Source organism: Gadus chalcogrammus, chromosome 11 (assembly GCF_026213295.1).
Source record: "Gadus chalcogrammus isolate NIFS_2021 chromosome 11, NIFS_Gcha_1.0, whole genome shotgun sequence".
NCBI classification, from domain to species: Eukaryota; Metazoa; Chordata; class Actinopteri; order Gadiformes; family Gadidae; genus Gadus; species Gadus chalcogrammus.
The window spans coordinates 16086559-16104058 of record NC_079422.1 but is presented as its reverse complement, the minus strand read 5'-3'; the positions used below and the strand labels follow the sequence as shown (position 1 = coordinate 16104058).

At 45.2% G+C, this 17500-nt stretch overlaps 1 protein-coding gene across 1 annotated transcript in view; it reads left to right on the top strand.

Annotated features, from left to right (window-relative positions):
* The window catches only part of grik2 (glutamate receptor, ionotropic, kainate 2), a 121939-nt gene that overhangs the window by 104073 nt on the left and 366 nt on the right, over positions 1-17500 (top strand). Inside the window, exons 14-15 of the mRNA XM_056602570.1 lie at positions 2671-2896; positions 9396-9646. Of these exons, the coding sequence (XP_056458545.1) occupies positions 2671-2896; positions 9396-9646 (477 nt within the window). The remainder of the gene's footprint in view (positions 1-2670; positions 2897-9395; positions 9647-17500) is intronic.

Sequence of the window (17500 nt, the reverse complement as noted above, 5' to 3'; positions counted from 1 at the left end):
TGAGCGTCTTACATACAAAGTATTTCTGGCACATTTATATGGACAGTGTAGAAATAACTCAAGCTAATAATACAGCAGTAGAGAACAAAGTCACTGAGGTCCAAGTAGATAAAGGTCTTCCATCTTGCCACCGATAATAATCCACCAGTGCCTTGGTCATAAATATAACGTTTTGCTGAATGGGATGGAGTATTATGATCTAATAGCGATACCATGCCCAAAAGTGAAACATTCACATTGTTTTAGTTCATCAAGTAAAACTGCCACAGAGATTTTTTATTCCTTCTTTCCTTTTCAAAACGCACATAATTCAAAAAAACATTTTGAATCACATCACATTGTTTAATTGGGGTTGAAGTGTATTCTCAGTTGGATTCACCCTCCTTATTAAGGAGTATCTTTTTTCTTCCTTTATTATCCTCTTTAATGTCGACTATGGGTTCGGACGATTGAGAGGGGCCTTGTAGCGAAGGCCGTCCCCACGACAAAGGAGAGACGGGAGGTGGGGGAGATGGCATGGCTAGTGTGGCTAATCTGGGGGCCACTTCAATACGATCAAAGGATTAACAGAGCTGTGTTCTAATCAGCACTGGCTGCCCACCCAGTGGAGGAACGGTACGCCCGCTGAAGGGAAGACGTGATCCCTCCTCAGAGGCGTGCAGAGGAAAACCTTAGCAGACATGTGACGATGACTTGAGACGATCCAACGGCAAGGTGGCATTACCAAACATTACACCATGTTGTCGGAAAGGGACCGTGAACATCAATTCATCTTTCTTTCATGTTGATATTCAACATAACAAACTATTCCATTTTGTCACTTTTACTTAAATAAGACCTATGTTTAGAGAAAACAGGTGCAAAATCTCATGTTTTTGCTTGCCTCCGCCAACCAGTTTGTGACAGTTTTTTGTGAATTCAAAGTGCCTTTTTACCAGAAACTTTGCCGTCACGACGAAGGGACACTATTGTAAGTACTGCCGCGGCTGTGCGGATGTGTAGAGCTCTGTCTGGGCAGCTGTTGACGTTGACGGCCGTGTCTGAGATAGGTTTAACCTTCTCAGGCTCTTGTACTATACCATTAAAACGCTGATACACAGCGATGGTACTAGCTTAAAAAAAAAGGATCACAATGTTGGCACAAGTCGTAATCTGGAAAAAACCTACCCCTTCCCTCATAGTATTCACGCTGCAATGCTTTCAAATCTCATAGTGTTGTTTTCCAGCTGAAACAGGGGACTCACTTACACTTTAATTACTTGTTAATACAACGCAGATGTGTCATTTGCTCACCTTTCACGTTCACTCACCACAAAATCTTTTAATTAATGATTTCGGGGAGGATTTTGATTTCCTGACAGCTGCTTAGGACCCCCTGTGATGCCCTTGTACTTTACCACATCCTTGCTGTAGTTGTTTTGAATCAGCGCTGGGTGCCTGCTGTGTACAGAGTGTGTCTGAGGGAAGCCCACCTGGGCTCCCTGCCCGCGCTATAGGAGCATATGCTGGTTATCCTCTGACTCTTCCTGATTTAACCACCTCTCTCTCTAGCTCTCTGTCTGTTTCTGTGGCTCTCTCTCTCTCTCTCTCTCTCTCTCTCTCTCTCTCTCTCTCTCTCTCTCTCTCTCTCCCAATCTCTCACTATAACACGCACATCTTACTCTCTCTGTCTCTGTCTCTCTCTCTCTCTCCCTCTCTCTCTCTCTCTCTCTCTCTCTCTCTCTCTCTCTCTCTCTCTCTCTCTCTCTCTCTCTCTCTCTCTCTCTCTCTGCCACCTTATCAGCAGTCTGTAGCTTGCATGCTCAATCGCCTGATTTGTCAAGGGTGACTCCGAAAGATTCTGATAGGCACTTTGCAAATCACCCAGTTGATCTAAAATATCGACCGGCCGCAAAAAGTCATTACACACAATAATGGCGGCCAGGACCTTGAAGTTGTGACTTAATTAGGTTTCAAATGGCCTCAAAAATGCCTTCAAATTGGATCCCTTGGAGAGTAAATGCACCTTGGGATTCATCACTTAGATTACAGGTGCAGACATCGAAGCACAACCCACCACATACAATAGGACCGCTGCTGGCTACATGATAGAGTCTGAAGAGGGCTGACCTTCCATAATCCCTCTATTGCCAATGCCGGCCATGCTTATCTGTTGCTGTTTTTCTCATTGTGATTATTAAACGAATGGGCCAGGAAATGAAATTTTCTTTGTAGAATCAGACCTTTGGTTTGAACTACCGGTTCCTACTGTTATTTTGAGGATTGAACTCATGCATCCATATTCTATTATTTGCTGTACTGGTTTCATATATGTGTCTAGGCGAATATTCAAAATAAGAACAATGATTGTTTACTAATGAGTAGGAATCATGAACTAACAACACTTTATAAATTATGAATTCCCCACTTACTACCACTCTATTAACGCTTCATAGTTGATGTTAGCTTAAATGCTACCGGAATAAATATAAAACAGCGGTATCGCTGTAGCAGTCATTGAATTTAAGTGTTTTTATCCCTTAATTTGCCATGCGTGTGTTTGTGTGTGTGTGTGTATGTGTGTGTGTGTGTGTGTGTGTATGTGTGTGTGTGTGTGTGTGTGTGTGTGTGTGTGTGTGTGTGTGTGTGTGTGTGTGTGTATGTGTGTGTGTGTGTGTTGGTCCAAAGCAGAAAACCAAGATCTCCACGTACGACAAGATGTGGGAGTTCATGAGCAGTCGGAGGCACTCAGTGATGGTGAAGAACGTGGACGAGGGCATCCAGCGGGTGCTCACCTCCGACTACGCCTTCCTCATGGAGTCCACCACCATCGAGTTCGTCACGCAGCGCAACTGCAACCTCACGCAGATCGGGGGCCTCATCGACTCCAAGGCCTACGGAGTCGGCACCCCCATGGGTGCGTATGCTCTCAAACTTTTTACCCAGACCTCCCCTTACCCAGAACGCACCTGGAACGCCGTTCCGTGAAAGAATGCCGATGATGTTGGGGACCGTCCACAGATCGCGCTGCACTCGTTGACGGTGTAAACCTTTGCATCACGTTTGTTGACATGTACGCCAAATAGTCATTGACCCATCAGACCACGGGATTGGAAGTCAACAAATCACACTTCACGTCACTCATAATAACTGATCGAAATCTGGCAACCCCTGCATTTTGGCCATAATGTTAATTCAGCAACTCGAGTTTTGGATATGGTCGTGATTATTTATGCAGGTGTCAGTGGGCTCCACAGGCAGAGGGTTAATCACTACTGGGCCCCGGCTGAGCAAAGTTTGAGAAGGACTGACAACATGTAGTGATGCCTTCACTGTTCCCTATTTGGAGGTCGAGGTCTGGCAGTATCGGCTCATGTTTTCTGAGACATATTTTCCACACTACATGCATGATGGGACATACAGGTGTGTCTTCTACAGGTCCTGTCTAGCTCAGGTGTGTATAAGGTCGACCCGTTTTTGGGTTTGATTTCCCACAGGCCATCCGTGCTAAGAATGTTTGCGCTGCAGAGGCCGTTGATAAAAGTTCCGCTGAACGGTGTTGCCCTCATGAACGAGGAGTCACGGGCGGATGTATTCAGAGTTGTATTTTATTAGTCTGTTAAATAACAATAAACATAATTGAATTGTACCGTTTTATCAGTCATATTTGCAATGGCTATGTAAACATATTAATTTAGCAGGTGCCTGGTTAACTTAACCAAAATACACGCGTTACATCGTATATGTACAAGATAATAAACATGTATTCACACTATATAATAAACTACTACCACTACTACCTTGAATACAGTCACACATTTACTTTATTATCTAAATAATATATACAAGTACCGATAATTATGTTCAATGTCTACCATTGCCACGACAACCTTCAGCTTTGAGCAGCACATGATAGCCAACCGCCTAAAGATATACCTTGTAAGGCTTGTACATTGCAGCGTCACATCGCAATGAAGGCTTCCGTTTTGGAAGAATAAGGGCATTAGATTATTAGTTATTATGGTTGAGGTCAAGTTTTTTTTTATAATTGATTTCTAATCTATCCTGAAATGATTTGACATAATGGGGCGACATTTGAAAGTGCCACAGCGTTTCACTTGAAAAAGCAACGGTTTCATTCGCCGAGGTGACAGTATATTTAAGTTATTAGAAATGGAGTATCTGCAAAAAAAAGTCCCATAATGCAATCTGATGTACAAGCCGTAGAAATTGTCCCTTCTAAAAAAAGAATGGTTTAATTTGTGTATAATCCTGTGTCTCTGTTCTAATCACAGTAATGCTGCATATCCCACAATGGCATATATTTTTAAATGTGTTTATATCCATGTCAGATGATATATACAGAAGGATTTTTTTCAGGAATAGATTAGACTCGAGAACACTTCATTGTTGTCTTCTGTCTATTGTCTTCAACCTTCGTTGCAACCCACGTGGTGTCTTTTCACCATAGAGAGGCAATGTGTATGATACAAGCCTAGGGCTAGAGGAACCACGAGGAGAGAGAGAGAGAGAGAGAGAGAGAGAGAGAGAGAGAGAGAGAGAGAGAGAGAGAGAGAGAGAGAGAGAGAGGCTCAGTTCAGGTTGTGTGCGGAGGTGTCTGCATTTGATTATTGAGCTCAGCGGAAGATTGTCTTAATCCGGTTATGCACGCCAAACCACAATTTCCTCCAAGACACCAAAAACAGTAAAAATAAATAAATAATAATAATAGAAAAAGAACACGTTGTGTTAAGTACCCGAGTTAAGAGAGTGAAAATTAATTAGAGTCAATTTGAGAGGGAACTCAACGTGAAGAACTGGTGAAAAGGAGACACACTGTGTGCGTTGTGTTCATTACTGTTTCAAGAATTCTTGCCTCCTCCTCAGCGTGGCCTATAAACAAAAAATGCTTCACAATTAATTTCAGTCTAACGACACTCAGTAATTGTAGGAGTTCTTGCACTTGCACGTTCCACCACTCCTTGTTTCTAGGACTCCTTCCAGTGACCTGTTGCAAGTGCTTGACACACATATCATCAGGTTATACCTCAAGCTTATTCTCCCATAACGAATAACGAATAAACGCCACAAAAACACGGCAAAACATTGAGACATAGATTTGGAGATCATTGCAACACGGGGCCTTAAAATCACCCACCCTTAGCGGCAATTCAAGAAGATAATGTGAACGATGATGTTCCTTCCTCTGTTATTGCTTTCTACAATGTCCTTGATGTGTGTGTGTCTGTGTGTGTGTGTGGGTGTATGACTCTGCATCTGTCAATGTGTTTCGCCTTTGTCGGGTCTGCTTTCAAGTGTGGGATTGACAGTCTGCCATCCAACAGGGTTGTGTGTGGATGGAGTAGCCCTGCTCCTTGTTTGTGTGTAACGTCCACAGCAACACGCCCATTGTGCAGCACAACGCATATTTGACCAGGAAAAGGAAAGAAAGTGGGGAGAAAACAAAACGTGTTATATCATTACTCCCCCGTGGCTCGTTCTCATGCAGTCAGAACAAGCCATTTAAATTGCTAATCCTACCCTTTTAGTACCCTTTTTTCCATATGCAGCCTTTATTCCCCGTATAGCCGGGCCATTTAGCATATATCTCATTGACTTTAATAGAGAGTCGTTGTCGGGTAGCATTAGCACCTGAATCGTCATAGCTGACGTACGGTTTCACTCGCCGGGCCCCTAGTGGCCGATCTGAGCTCTATAATGGACGTGCCTCACAGCTGCTGCTCCCAGCTCTGTCTACTGGAATGTCTACACTCCGGAGTGTGACCCTGATGTTCTCAACATGCCTATAGCAAACAAAGTATGCACGAATGTTGTTCTCGCAAAAAACCTTGTCATCAGCGTGGACATTGCTAATTTCCATTTCAAATAATATGATTTTGACTTCAAATGTTTGCTGGTAATGCTTCCCTTGTGGATGTCCATTATGGGCCCAATTGCATTGTATTGCCTCACCTATCCTGGTTCTACCTGTCTACTCCTAACCATCCCTAGAGGGAGGCATCCCCTACTCTGCGTAGTTCTGTGCGACTGTATCTAGGGGATATCCAAATACAATGGACTAAGCAACATTTTAGCATTTTCTGTTTTCAAACTGAGATTGTGTGTGTGTGTGTGTGTGTGTGTATGTGAGGTGAATGGTAATGCGACCGCAATTCATACGCACAGAAGTTTTCCGTGCTGGGTGCCCTAGAGAGGTAATTAAATGGAGTCATTGAGTACATCTGACACAAGTTCTGTACCTGCACAGGTTGTTCACTTGGAACGACTCCTCCACCGCTGCCTGCCTCTGTCTCTCTGGAACGTGTTCGCTGTCTCCCACTTCAGCCGCATGTGTCTTTGTTAGGCTACAGAAATTATATGCTGCAGCGTGCCTCGGTCACTCCGTTAGTCATGCAAGTGGATGTCGCTCCGTGTTTGGTTTAGCGGAGACATGAGCCATATGGAGACCTGGGTGTCGTCTCTCCCCTGTGTGTACTAGTCGGGGAACGGCGAGTGACTCGCGGCGCACAAGTAAACTAGACAAGGACACGACAGGAGGCAGAGAGACAGATTCTTGAAGAGAGAGAGAGAGGGAAAGAGAGAGACATAGGGAGAGGGGGGGAGAGAGAGAGAGAGAGAGAGAGAGAGAGAGAGAGAGAGAGAGAGAGAGAGAGAGAGAGAGAGAGAGAGAGAGAGAGAGAGAGAAAACGGGAGAGAGGAAGGGAGGACGAGAGAGAACAAATTAATCTGCAGTGATGCAAGCGAGTCCCGAGACGAGTGTACCCGTTGTATGTGAAAGCACTCCAATCAGGTGTTTCGGCCCATCTGGGCTACTGTCCCGATAGTAAATTGTTGTACGTACGATATGTGATGCGAGTATCTATTTACTAGGCCCAACATGCAAAACAAGTCCTTGTCTGTATGGCAAAAGCAGAACAATATTTTTCCCCCATCTCACTGTGCTTATATGACACATGTTCAGAGTGCAAGAAAAGACGTTGCAGCTCATGTACATTTCTATGTTTGTCCCTTTTCTTTGGGGGGTTGGATCCGGAGACAATGCATCTGGGATCGGTGTGCCATTACTCAGCTTTGATCCTGCAGATTACTGCTATGTGTCTTACTCTGGATTCACAGTGGCCTGTCCCGCTCTCTCTCTCAATTCGCGCCTCCGCCTGAGGATTAAGTGCCTCTCTAACGGTGCGCATGCTGAGAAGGGCTCTTTTTTTAGCTCTCGAAATTAACATATTCTGTTTATCACCGAGAAGCACAACACATTGAAATCTCTCTCTCTCTCTCTCTCTCTCTCTCTCTCTCTCTCTCTCTCTCTCTCTCTCTCTCTCTCTCTCTCTCTCTCTCTCTCTCTCTCTCTCTCTCTCTCTCTCCTGTCTCTCTCTTACCAGCGATATCTGGTTCCTAGTATTCAATGGGTTTATTCCACCGCTCAAATTATGAAACACTTGAAGAAAGTGTGATATAATAACAGTGATACCACAAGTGAAAATTTGCTTGCAAGAACAAACACAGCCCAAAAAAACAGGGTTCTGCATGGCGTGTCTTCAACTCGCGGGCTGAATGATGATCACCATGTGCTCCTTCCCTCAGATGACGCCTTTCCATTTGTTTTGATGCGGTGTAGAGCTGGCAGGGTTCCAAGGCTGCCCGTCCCTCCTACTGAGCAGCAGTTATCGGACACACATTGACTGTGTTTTTTGTTCCCCAGCAGAGGTAGCAAAGGGACCGGGTGCAGGCTAGGGCCGGTACTTAGATAGAAACGAATGGCAGAGAGGAAAAATGCTTATGTTTTTACCCCTGGCCATCACCGCGGTACTAGATGGGTTTCTTGAAATACCCTGGCCGGCGGTTTTTTGAAATAAAAGCCGGGACACCCGGTCACCCGCGGGCTAAGATAAAGGACACGGGAGATGTGAGGTATTCAAACGTGGTCCCCTGGCTGCCACCGTGGCAGCAGCAGCTCCGTCACGCACCTGTGGGTGGCGGTTACCCCATGGGCTCCGGCGGGAAGTGTATCATTGTCGCTGTTTAGGGTCTTAATACGGCGTTTCACACGGCCCCGTTGTCAGACCGACAACCAGCCGACGCCCCACGGAGATCAGCTGTCCCTCGTGTACTAAACCAAACATTTAGTTGTTGTTTTTTTAGCTGCCCCAGCTACCAACACAACAACAACAAAATGGTTGTGGCTTGACGGTTTTCAGTTCAAGACAAGGTTTTTTTGCCAAACTGTGGTAGAAAGGTTTGTGGGAATGTATGCGTGTCTGACAAAAGGCTTTCACCCTTCTACTGTAATCAGGGTCGGTGTCATGTGACCCGGTTTTGATGTGCTCGCGCCAGAGACGTGCCAGAGTTTATTTTATCAACGTGGGGAGGAGGAGGCCCCCTCGAGCATTGTGGGTAAACAGAAGAGCGGTTGCGTTGGGCGCACTCTGCATATATATCACACATGCGCGCGCGTGTGTGGGAAGGGATTTCTTCAAAGATGTGCACTGGGAATGCCTCTACTTATTAAGGCAACAAAACAGGTCGTAGTGGAAGCGTTACTGCAAATTAAACACGGCAACAGCTTTAATTAAAGAAATAAAGTGTGTGTGGATAAAACGAAAGGGCGTAGAGGCCCCCCTTGGAGATATTTTGTTCTTAATGGCTTGTTATTGCTGGGTGCTTTGGGTTTCGCGGAAACGGTAAGGACGATAAGGAATCCGTTATAGTGGAGGAATCTGTTATAATGTGCAGTTTATTCTGGACGACATGGATTGTTATTTACAATAAGTCTTTATGTTATACAAGAGCTTTCAAAGGCTGGATACTTAAATATAATGGGAGCTTTTTCATACAGTAGACACAACTATGTAATTTGCTTTTACTTAGAACGTAGCAAAGTGCAGTATTTCCTTCTGTGGAAACATTGGTCTAAAAAGGTTGCTTTAATACATTCTTAATAGGTAGGTGACAAAGGGAAAAATACAATAACCAGTTTCTCCTCCACCCCATGACCTAAATAAGGTTAGAGGCCATGTAGGCAAAAAATACATCTTAAACGCCTCATCAGAGCAGTATTTCTGTATCACTTTAATATAGCAGTCACACTTTATCTAAAACATTCACTGTAACACATTCAATCACTCACTATTCTATGAGTCTTTTATGTATTTCCTTTCTCACAAAGGCCTGTGGGCCAAACCTACACGCCTGCATAACAAGCATGACGGCATTTGAAAGACCACACTTAAATGGAAATACATTATCACACAAAAAAAACGTAGCCCAGATCTCCCCTCACCCCCCCCCCCTCTCTCCACAAAGCCTCCTTAAATCGTTCTGTGCCATGTTCACTCAGATGGATAACCTGTGTCATTTTCTTTGTTGTGTTTCCCCTCCCCCCCCCCCCCCCTCAGGCTCTCCGTACCGAGATAAGATCACTATAGCCATCCTCCAGCTGCAAGAGGAGGGGAAGCTGCACATGATGAAGGAGAAGTGGTGGCGGGGGAACGGCTGCCCCGAGGAGGAGAGCAAGGAGGCCAGCGCCCTGGGGGTGCAGAACATCGGTGGCATCTTCATCGTGCTGGCTGCTGGCCTGGTGCTGTCCGTGTTCGTGGCCGTCGGGGAGTTCCTCTACAAGTCCAGGCAGAACGCGCAGCTCGAAAAGGTACGTGCGACCGCGTCGACGTAAACGTGACGCGCGGGGGCGTTGGGCCTGACACCCGGAGAGGTGTGTGAGATGTGAGTGATACAGGATAAAGATAACAGCGATGTGTGGGCGCCGGATGGGTGTTTCAGGGGAAGTTGATCGGCCCCACACACTGTCCCTTTCACGTCAAAAGAAGAAAGAAATGCATACTTCCTGTACCATGCCATATCATCTCTTGGACATACTAACTAAATACACATGCATACTTATATGATAAGAAGGAGCAAGTTCATCTTTAAACGTGTTTTGTAGAATTTGTCTGATACCCATGGCAGCAGATTTATATGACAGAATGCAGCGATGTATATACATGACTACAAGACATGAATGGAAAGACGGATATATGGATTCAATGAATTTTGACAGTGACTCAATCTGTAGTCATATATTCCACAAGATAAGGGTTGGTGTCTTTGCATTTATTCATTTAGGCCCAATGGCGACAACGAGATAAACGTGAGGAATTCTGCTGTCACCATGGACCCGCGCTAGACTTTAACCACCGTCCCAAATGACCGCAAGAAAAACCCAAGACACTTTTGTACTGTAAAGCATCAAACAAATGCCCCGGCGTTTATTTGTTTCACACCATTTCCTGTTTCGTCTTCTGGGAGGTTTTTGTGAATAGGTTTTTGTTGCCACTCTCGTGTACGATGGGAATAAACCGCATCAGACTCTTTTCAGACTAAACGAAACACGGGGAACACGTGGGCAGTCGGGTTCACGTTGTCTTTCGTTTCCAGTCGACGCTGTAGGGCTTTCCCCGCCACGACGACGACCACCACGCATGAACCCCGCAAGGTGATCTGAGGCTTCCCTTTCACTGCACATAGTAGTAATAGTGGTGACCTCTCCTCTCCCTCTACATAGTGTCACGCTACTCTTTGAAAGGAGTCCCACTCCTGATCCACTCTCCAGAATAAAAAACATGTGTAGTAGCAAGCCTCAGATAAATGATAATGGTATAGCCTGAACAAAGAAAAACTGCAATAATTGCTGCCAATCGATGTATACATTCAATTACATGCAGTATGCGCAATTCAGTACGTCGCCGAGCAGTAACCCAGTAAGCCATTAATAATCATAACAATAATAATTGACTACAGGGTGGGGGTTGGGGGGGTACTGTAAATTGTCCTGGTGAAACATAGCCCTCCCCTGGTGTCGACTTGCCCCCGGGGATAATGAGCTCTCTTGGAGGAGACCGAATCATAAATCCCGGTGTCTAAGCCCTGCTTCGCCCACTAGCGCTAGCTAACAGCTTACTCGAACACCTTCCATTGTTCACGTAGCGTGCTGCACCACGGCCAAAATACCATTTTATTGATGAGCCCACGGTCCTGCCTGTGTTTTGATGTTCACATATGTGCACAAATGCACATCCTCGAACGTACATTCACACACACACACACACACACACACACACACACACACACACACACACACACACACACACACACACACACACACACACACACACACACACACACACACACACACACACACACACACAAACAGGCAAACACACACAAACAGGCAAACACACACAAACAGGCAAACACGTGTAGACACATATACGTGTACACAAATGTGACATTATGCTACTCATATAAATTAACAATTTTGAGAGCGCCATGTTTATTAAAGTTGGAGATGTACATGGTATTGTAGAAATAACTATTTTTAAAATATGATATCTTGAAAAAAAGACTATCCTTCAAAGAATAATGTTAACCACTTGAAATATTTAGCAATTGATGCAAGTGGTCAAAATCGTATATTGTTACACTTTTCACCTTGTTGTAGATCACTGTGCTCAACGTATATAAGGATATTAAATTACCCGGTTTGATTGAGTCTGTAAAAGTATTATTACCTATGACTATTATTGGATATTAACTTTCTGTATAAGGTCATGTTTGTATCTATACCCTTCCAGACACTTCTTTTTAGATATGATAACAGTGAGTATAATGTGAAAGTTGAATTCATGTTACACATAACTATAGTTGGTCTAACATTTGTTGTGAATTTAAAAGGATAATTACTACATTTACTTTTACACTTCTGTCTACTGCAACTTGAAACACATTAATGTGTGAAAATGGGCAAGTGAGCACATGCAGAATGCAACGCATTCACTCTTTTAATTATTTGATTGTTATTTGTGCTGGGATTATTTCACTTAATTTATAAAACAGCCGTGGGGGTTACATGACAGATATTTATCGATTACAATTAGTTCATCATACACATTCCAATAGTAAGCCAAATTGTTATCGGGCTAATCTGTGGAAATCAATCATATAATTTGTGTGGTTATTGGGCACCTCTTGCATAATTGACTATTACCTTTTATTTTCCAACATGGGGTTATTTTCTCTCCATGATGCTGAAAGTGTCAACTTGAAAAATGTGGTGCTAAGCATCTCTTTGTTGTGTTTCACACGCTTGACAGCGCACGCCCCGCAATTTGCATTCTATAATTACTTGTGTTTTCAAACACTCTAAGGGAGAAAAATAGCAGCTCTTCGTTCATTAAATGGGATGAGCGGTACACCCTGTGAACACTGAGAACTGTTGATAGTGCTTTTAAGATCCAAACAGACGTGTAAAAGGCACCGATGGTGCTTTTTGAGAAGATGGAATTGAACTGAATTTTCAGATTGTGATGCTATGAGACCTGATCCTTGTCAAATGACACGGTCCACCTGTTAAAGTAATAAATACAATATTGTGAATAAACATTTGATAAGTTTGCACATTTGGGATATTTTTTTGTATAATTGTTTTTTATTTAACTAGCGTCCTAGAGCTTTTGGGCTTTTCTTTGTCCCCAGTTTGTTCTTCCCCACATATTCCATGCCCACTAAATGCTACGTTTAGCCTCAATCAGACAGTAAGTACTGTATTGCTCTTATCACAAAGGCAAGATTTTGCTTTTCAGGCTAGCTAATCCTACACCCAGGCCTACTTCAATTAGAACAATCATTCTTCCCAACTCACACATGATTCATTAAAATGAATTCAGGATGACTTAAGTCCGCTCAACACAACACAACACGTTGACATCGCGAAGGGAACGTCCGCCATTTCTTCCTTCTCCATCCGCAGCCCTCGCACCCGCGTGCTAACAACAACAGCAGCCATTCTGTAGCCAGCCACAGCTAATTGATTTGTCCTCATCCCCATCTCCGACGTGTCAGAGTTCCATGATTACCACGGTTGTCCATTTCCTTCCTCTTCTCCACCTCCTCTCCCCCCCTTCCCCCCCCACCCAGCTCCTCCTCCGCTTCCTCCTACCGCTTCTCCTCCTCCCGCTCCTCCTCCTCCTCCTGCTCTTCCCTCTCCTCCTGCCCGCTGCTGAAGGCGCCGCAGAGTAACCCGGCTCCACGGGGGGGAGGGGCCCCCACAGGGACCACCTGCTGTGTGAGGAGCCCGCCTCATCCCCATGTGCACACCCGCTCTCATCCCACACACACACACACACACACACACATGCACGCACAAGCACACGCACGCACACACACATATGCACATACATATGCATGCACATGCACACACACACACATGCACGCACATGCACAAACACACACACACACACACACACACACACACACACACACACACACACACACATGCATGCATGCACATGCACACACACGCACACATACAAACACAGACAAATACACACAAACGCACATGGAAACACAAGCACACACACACACAGACGCATGCATGCACATGCAAACACATGCACACACACACACACACACACACACACACACACACACACACACACACACACACACACATACACACACACACACGCACACACACACACAAACGTGTGTAGAAACACTAAGACTAATACCCACATTTGCATGCGCATGGACACAGTAGACATATATATATACATAATATATATATATATATATTTGTATGAGTGTGTGTTTGTGTGTGTGTGTTTGTGTGTGTGAGTTTGCAGCATCACCACGTATAAAACACAAAGAAAAAAAATCCACACAAATCCACGCCCACACACTCACATGCATGAAGGAATAAACGGATAGATAAATAAATAAATAGACCCAAAACAACAACAGCAGCAGCAAGACCATAGTGACAACCGGGCACGCGGTGAAAGTCTGTCTGGTGGGAGCTCAGTGGAGCCCACACACATTAGGCAAAGTCACAAAACAACTCTTCACTTATCACTCTCCGGGGGTGAGAGACGGAGAGTGAGGCGATGATTACCTCGGCAGCTCTCGGCCATTCAATTCACATCACCGGTTCTACGCCTTTTCTTATTTTCCTCCTTTTTTTCTTATTCGTTGCCTTCCATTTTTCTGCCCCAGTGTATTCCGAAACAACCCTGCTTGTGAATTAAAGGTTCGAGGGTAGCGACACGATTGATCCATACAAGCCTTTTTTTAATGTTCGATCTAAAGTATATTTATATCAAGAAAACAGTAAATGGCCCCGTTGTGTGAGTGACGTTATGTTTAAGTATCGATGTTATATGATACAAAGAAGGTAAAACCCAAGCCCAAACCCATGCTGAATAGAAATGTGTTACAGTTATAAAACAATATTGAACTGGTATCAAAAGGCCACCATCAATCTAGTGTGACAGCCGTATCAGGGGCTGGCAGTAACAGCTTGTGAGTTAAAGATTGCGCTCCATCTTTAACTCAGAAGAGGGCAGCTTCAAACTGTGTCATGCTATTCAACTTTACAGAGAAGGAAAAATCGATAGCTATAAAAGCTGTTTTTCAGAGTGGTGTGGCAATCAGCAGTTACTTCGCCAGACCGTTCGAGCAAGAAAGAGATTACTATTTTTTAGTGCTTTTATTATGATGTAACATGCATCCACATTTCAATGATATCATTTTTATTTGATTGAATCCAATTTTTGCAGATCGTCAGGTATCGTGGCAAAACGCTGCGACACATAGCGAAGTGTCTAGCCTCTATCCTTTATCCGTTGCTACTACTAATGTAAAGTTTATAGTGGATCGTCTTAGCTCAGGAGGTAGAGCAGATTGTAACCGATAGGTTGCTAGTTCGAACACCAGCTCCTCCTAGCTGAGTGTTGATGTGTCCCTGACCAAGACACTTAACCCTAACTGCTCCTGACAAGCTGGCTGTCACCTTGCATGGTTGACACTGCCGTCGGTGTGTCAATGTGTGTATTAAACGATGTAAGTTGCTAAATGCCCTAATTGTAATTGCCATCAGAATCATTTCGACTTGAGTTAGGGCCATCCTGCAGGAGAACAGGGTGCTGCATCATTCTTCTGAGTGATCGTAAGAGACGCCCCAAGCGTTTGGGACCAGAGTCAACACAAGATCCAGCCTCTGGCAGAACACACTTTTTCCCCTCGAATAAAAAAAACCCAAAAACAAAACACGAAAACCTGGATTATCTCCCAGCAGACAAAAGTATTCATCCTAGAGAATTGTGTTTTCCCCTCAGCCTTCTGAGGGCCACAAGTATGAAGTGCGTAAGCCCCAGTGTTGGCATTGTTTAGCACAACTTGTGCCGACGCCAGAGTAGCTTGAGACAGGGAGGGTTGGAAGGGAGAACCAAGGGGAGAAGGGACGAGGAGCAGTTGGATCAGGCATGTGGCTGCAACACAAGCCTTGAGTCAGATGAGAAGTAATGAGTGTTCATATGGCTGCCTGCTCCGAGGGTCTGGGTAGGGGAAATCCACCGTGGACGAATTGCTTACTGGGATTGTCTGGGGAGCCTGTCTGTCCGTGTATGTGTGTGTGTGTGTGTGTGTGTGTGTGTGTGTGTGTGTGTGTGTGTGTGTGTGTGTGTGTGTGTGTGTGTGTGTGTGTGCGTGCGTGCGTGCGTGCGTGCGTGCGTGCGTGCGTGCGTGCGTGCGTGCGTGCGTGCGTGCGTGCGTGCGTGCGTGCGTGCGTGCGTGCGTGCGTGCGTGCGTGCGTGCGTGCGTGCGTGCGTGCGTGCGTGCGTGCGTGCGTGCGTGCGTGCGTGCGTGCGTGCGTGCGTGCGTGCGTGCGTGCGTGCGTGCGTGCGTGCGTGCGTGCGTGCGTGCGTGCGTGCGTGCGTGCGTGCGTGCGTGCGTGCGTGCGTGCGTGCGTGCGTGCGTGCGTGCGTGCGTGCGTGCGTGCGTGCGTGCGTGCGTGCGTGCGTGCGTGCGTGCGTGCGTGCGTGCGTGCGTGCGTGCGTGCGTGCGTGCGTGCGTGCGTGCGTGCGTGCGTGCGTGCGTGCGTGCGTGCGTGCGTGCGTGCGTGCGTGCGTGCGTGCGTGCGTGCGTGCGTGCGTGCGTGCGTGCGTGCATTAGCGTGTTTGTGTGCGAGAGAGCGGTTTTGTGTGTATATGTCGTTTTGTTTGTGACATAACTGCAAATTGCACTTAGTTGATGAAATGTAGTCTTGCATATTTCACGTGTATGTGTTTGATCCAAATTGTGTGTTGTGTGTGTGTCGGCGTTTGTGTGTTTGTGTTTAAATGTTTGTGTGTATGCATGCGTGTGTGTGTATGTCTATGCTTGTGTTTGTGTCTGAGCCCAGTGAACATTAGCGTCCATATTTGTACCGAGGTCCCCAAAAAATGTACCAAATCACAGATAATGAATATAGCACTCACTTCGTGTAGGACTCAAATCTATTTTAGAAAAAACGTTTTTAAACATTATTTGATTATTTCTTGCCCCGACGCAGCCGGTCAAAGGCCGGTTAAGAGAGAAACAGAGTGAACAAAATGTGTCTGTTTGCCTTGCTGTGTGTACCCTGAATCATGTGGCTATTACCTTTAAATCCTTGCTGGTAACTCAGGCTTAACAGGCTCATATGAATCACACTCACCTGCCAAGTACAACTGAGGCTTAGAAAACCTAACCGTTTTAACTAATTCCAGTTCAGGTTTTATCCATGTGACGTTCAACCCTAAAGACACAACCAATCACACAATGACCACCAATATCCCTAGCTCAATCAGTACATGTTATCATTATCTACAGATTTTTCTTATATATTTTGGGTTTTTATAAATCCTCATTTCATAAAATGAACTAGTTTCATGGACAGAAGGTTCTGTCCATGAAATCACTGTGGATTAACATAGCCAGCTAAGATCTTTCTCAGATTGTCTGCAGCAGGGCAGTAGCTTTATGCTCACAAAGCCATTTTCATGGATCCTAAGATTGGTTTGTGATGAATGCTCCCTTTTGTATAGTACAATATAATATTAAGATATTAAATCACTAGGTTATGCAATCAGTCTTTCATTTATTCATAATTAATGTCATGCACGTCTAATTACACACTGTATAATACAATGATTTGATGGTGTCGAAATGTAGAACTTTGATTAGTGTCTCCAAATTAGCGTTTGCCAATCACATGCTATTTTTTACTTACCCCTTTCTAGTGCCCACCTATTGACCCGTAATGTCCCTAAATCTCTTCAATTCCTTCCACTTACAAACCCATCATCATAACTCCACCATTAGCACCACCACCTCTAACTCCACCATCGCTAACAGCACCAATACCACCACTAACAACACCACCTCCACTAACACCACCACCATCTCCACTACCCCCCCCCCCCCATCATCATCACCACCACTTACACCACGTCCACCACCACAATCATCAACACCCATACCAACACCACTAACTCCTAGCATGACCACCACTGACATCACCGCCCCCACCCCCACCCCCTCCCCTCCACCGCCATCACCACCACCAACACCACCCTGTCCCGACGACTCCCAGCCTGTGTACTTGTACACTGGACTCAATGCGTCACCATTCATCCTCTGTAGCAGTTCC